The sequence below is a fragment of the Quercus lobata genome, chromosome 2 (assembly GCF_001633185.2).
Source record: "Quercus lobata isolate SW786 chromosome 2, ValleyOak3.0 Primary Assembly, whole genome shotgun sequence".
Classification (NCBI taxonomy): Eukaryota; Viridiplantae; Streptophyta; class Magnoliopsida; order Fagales; family Fagaceae; genus Quercus; species Quercus lobata.
Genome location: NC_044905.1, coordinates 57,718,984 through 57,722,651, shown reverse-complemented (window position 1 = coordinate 57,722,651; position 3,668 = coordinate 57,718,984). Strand labels below are relative to the sequence as shown.

The 3,668-nt window shown below is 38.8% G+C and overlaps 1 protein-coding gene across 1 annotated transcript; it reads right to left on the bottom strand.

Annotated features, from left to right (window-relative positions):
* Nucleotides 1-680: 680 nt before the first annotated feature.
* LOC115975950 (endo-1,3(4)-beta-glucanase 1-like) lies at nt 681-3,464 on the bottom strand. Its single transcript, XM_031097006.1, has one exon. It carries the CDS (start codon nt 2,928-2,930, stop codon nt 858-860), a length of 2,073 nt encoding a protein of 690 aa, XP_030952866.1. The 5' UTR covers nt 2,931-3,464; the 3' UTR covers nt 681-857.
* Between the last annotated feature and the right edge of the window lie 204 nt (nt 3,465-3,668).

Here is a 3,668-nt window from a genome sequence, read left to right as displayed (position 1 = left end):
AAAGTGTCAAAATTGAAACCACGGGTAGGCACATAGAATTAGAGGCAAACCACAGGTGGGTAAAGTGTAATTATCCCTAAAAATTATTTTGCTACAATGTTTTCAGTTTTCAGTTTTTAGTTTCAACAAAATGTATACATTTGGATAAGACTTAATTGGCGTCTACGTTTTTCAAGCGCGTGTTTTCTCTCTCTATCTTCTTTTTTCTTTTTTTTCTTTTTTTTTTCCAGTCACAGTTGTTGACCAAGTCTTTCGTGAACAATACATTTGTGCACTATTCACGGACCCACAAACTTTACTTTTTAACAACTTTTTTCATTAAAAATGAGTCATACAATACTATACACACATTTAAAAATTATTTTGTTACAGTGTTTTCAGTTTCAGCAAAATAAGTTCTATCCAAACAGACCCATAGTAATTTGATTAAAAGAATGGATTGAATAAAACTATGAATGACCAAATTAATAAATCAAGCTAGTGATTTCACGAGTTTTCCAGGCATCAACAATCTGCAGTTTTCTCTTCTATCTTTCTTTCTTTATTTTTTTTCGGGGAACAAATATATCTTTTCATGCATAAACGATTTGATTAAACCAAGCATCTGAAATCATTAATCAAGCTAATTGGCTAGCATAATCGATGTAGCACATTCTAAATATTGTAATCAGGTCAAATCATGACTTGAACAGATTTAGATTTAATTTTTGTCCATTTGAATACATAGGCAACCAAATTAAACCATAACATTAACTCAATGAAAAGCTGATAACTAATGATAACATTAGTGTAGGAAGCTGGATGAGCATAATAAGAATGAGGTTCTTAGGAGCTTTTCTTACCCAATCACAGATTTGTCACCTCTCTTGACTGTAAATCCACCATAAAAGATTGGCAAGAGTGCTCCCATCATCATGTTCTGTCAACTTCCTTGTCTTGGCTATGGCGCTAGTATAGTTGTAGGTTCCTTCCAAAGCGTAAACAAAATCCTTCCAGCGTCCTGAAAGTCCACTCAAGCTCAAAGAAGGCAATGCCCAATTAACAACATCTCGCGCAAACTCTGCATTAGAAAACAATATCTCTGTGATTGGTGTCATAGGAAGAACCTGAATTCCCAGCCTACACGCCGTCCACTCAGCCGGAGCAAACCAAAGTTTGGTGTCCCTCATGTTAGCCCACAAAATGCCTACCAACCTATTCTTCCTGCTGAATTCTTTCCCATACATATCGTTTCCCTCTCTCACATGCCACCATGTTTGAGCAGAGAGAATTTCCAATGCAGCAAGCGTTGACCCAATGCGCTTAAGATGGTTATCTTTATAGGCTAATCCCAACAGTGCAGCTGAATAATATGCATTCACTGCTTCACTTGTGCTTTCTTGATTTCGCCCATCTGTATAATTTTGGAGCCCTGCAGCCCAAGAGTGTAACTTCCACGGATCAAAACATCTAACCTGAGGATAATAGGAATACGAATATGATCCTAGGCCCACATTCATGTAATCAGCCATTAGAGAATAAGCTTGTGGCTTATATTGCCTCCCCGATGCCGGGTCAATCTTTGCAAGTACTGCAATTGCATAAACAAAGTAGCCCAAATGAAAATGATGATCATGGTATATTCCGAACCCGAAATCCTCAGTGGAACTTGTGGATCCTAGTTTGGTGACAAGACCACCCCATTTCCTTTCATACAAGAAGCCATTCCTGCTATAGTTTCCATCTAACCATGGTTGAACTGCATTTTTCAAGAACTTTGCCACCACTGGAATTGCCTTAGGATAACCAACTTCTTCTGCAATCAATGCCAATCTCGCAGCTCTTGCAACTTCTTTGCCATAGAAATATGACGATGGTGTTGATATTGTTGTTAACGTATCAACATCTTTGCGAAGTGCAGAAACAATTTCAGGAAAGTGTTCCTTCCTAATACCAGCAATGGAATGCCAAGTCACTGGAATTGGTTCCAACTTCAATACCCATGAATCTCCTATAACACCCACGAGATCACCGTCAATGCTTTTGTACTTGAAACCCTCTAACACAATGTTCCCCGACAATAGTTGGCGATGGAGAGGGTGTGCAAGCAGCAACAGCTTTCCTCTTCCCTTCTTCTCCCATTTGTATTCCAAACGAAAGGGCTCACTCAATTTTGCATCGCCTGAGATCGGATAACATGAGCTATACTTATCGAGCACTGCCTCATATTTTCGTTCCGAATTAGGCAAGATAGCAATCCTAATAACCCCAGAGAATTCCCGGGAAGTAATTTGGGATACGCTATGTGTGAAACGTATAGGTGCTGAAGTATACAAGAGCCAAGTCTGGCTGTTGTTAAGCTTGATAATATGTTTGGTGAGGGAAGCATCAGAAGAAAATGAGAGAATATCATGGATAGTTGAAATGGAAAGATATGTGCTGCGAGTAATGGCTTTACATGTCAAGAAAGGGCTTCCCCGGACAAGGTAGAACCGTAGATTGTTAGAAGGAAGGTCCAAAGTGACACTGAGATCACTAAAAGATGAGATTCTATGCCTTTTGTTGAGAATAGCTGATGGGGTAGTTTTGTTCAAGGAAGTGATGGTGAGGTCAGGGACAAAAATTTGTTGAACCATGGAGGAGTTTGATAAGAGAAATGGGTAGGAAAAAGAAAGGGAGGAGGAATTAGATTTGATGAGATATGGGTGAATGTATTCATGGTCATCACCATTTGATACGACAAAGTTTTGGAAAAATGAGTTGGTGGGAAGTGGAGATGAGAGGAGATGAGATGAGAAGAAGCGAGCAGGATTTGGAACCACTGTTGATTTGGTTTCTGGGAAGAGAAATGGAGTGGTTGGTGGCCCATGAGTTGTTGTTGCTAAAGCTAATGCATTGCAGTACCATAAAGAAAAGGATAAGAAGAGCCAGAATGATGTTGGTAATGCCATGGTTTTGGTTTGGTTGGCAAAATAATTGAAGGAATTCAACTCATTATATGGTGTATTTGTGGTGGTAAACGCTTGCAAAGACAAATTACAAGTCGCAAACAAACAGTCAGTCAGACCTCGTTATTCTTATTCAAAGCCCAGAAGCCAAGTCAAACCACTTCTCACATGTGGAAGGAATAAAAAATGTCTTCGATATGTGGGTTACACGATTGAGCTGGGCATTTCATCGAACAGTTCCTTTGCGTTATCGAAGCTACAGGTAACACAGACCATTTGGATGACGGCATTGTGGGCTGGGTTGGAAGTGGGAAGTTGAGAGTGGGTGACGTTATTTACCATCAATGTCGGCCAATAAATAAAACATCAATATTGGCCAGTGATGAGCAAGGAAATTGGCGCAATATCTTGCAATTTACCATCACAAATCACATACGATATGATATGAGTATATGACCCAACGCCGTCGGCCTACAAAAGATTTGGTGGGGGTGGTCCACTGGTCCTTACCACTCCATATATTAGAGGCTGAAGTACTTCTCAGCGAATTAATCCAAAATGATACGTATTCTTTTCACACATTAAAAATAATAATAATAATAATAAAATAACTTTTTATATTATTCTATAAGTATCTCACCATTTTCCAACTAGTCCCACCATTTTTCTTCCCAATTGGGAAGATAAGTGAAAAGAAAATAACGTTGAGATGAAAAGTACAAAATAATTTCTCATTTTCAT

Excerpts from the sequence above, each read along its gene's own strand:
- LOC115975950 (XM_031097006.1), bottom strand. The coding sequence starts at position 2,930 with ATGGCATTACCAACATCATTCTGGCTCTTCTTATCCTTTTCTTTATGG.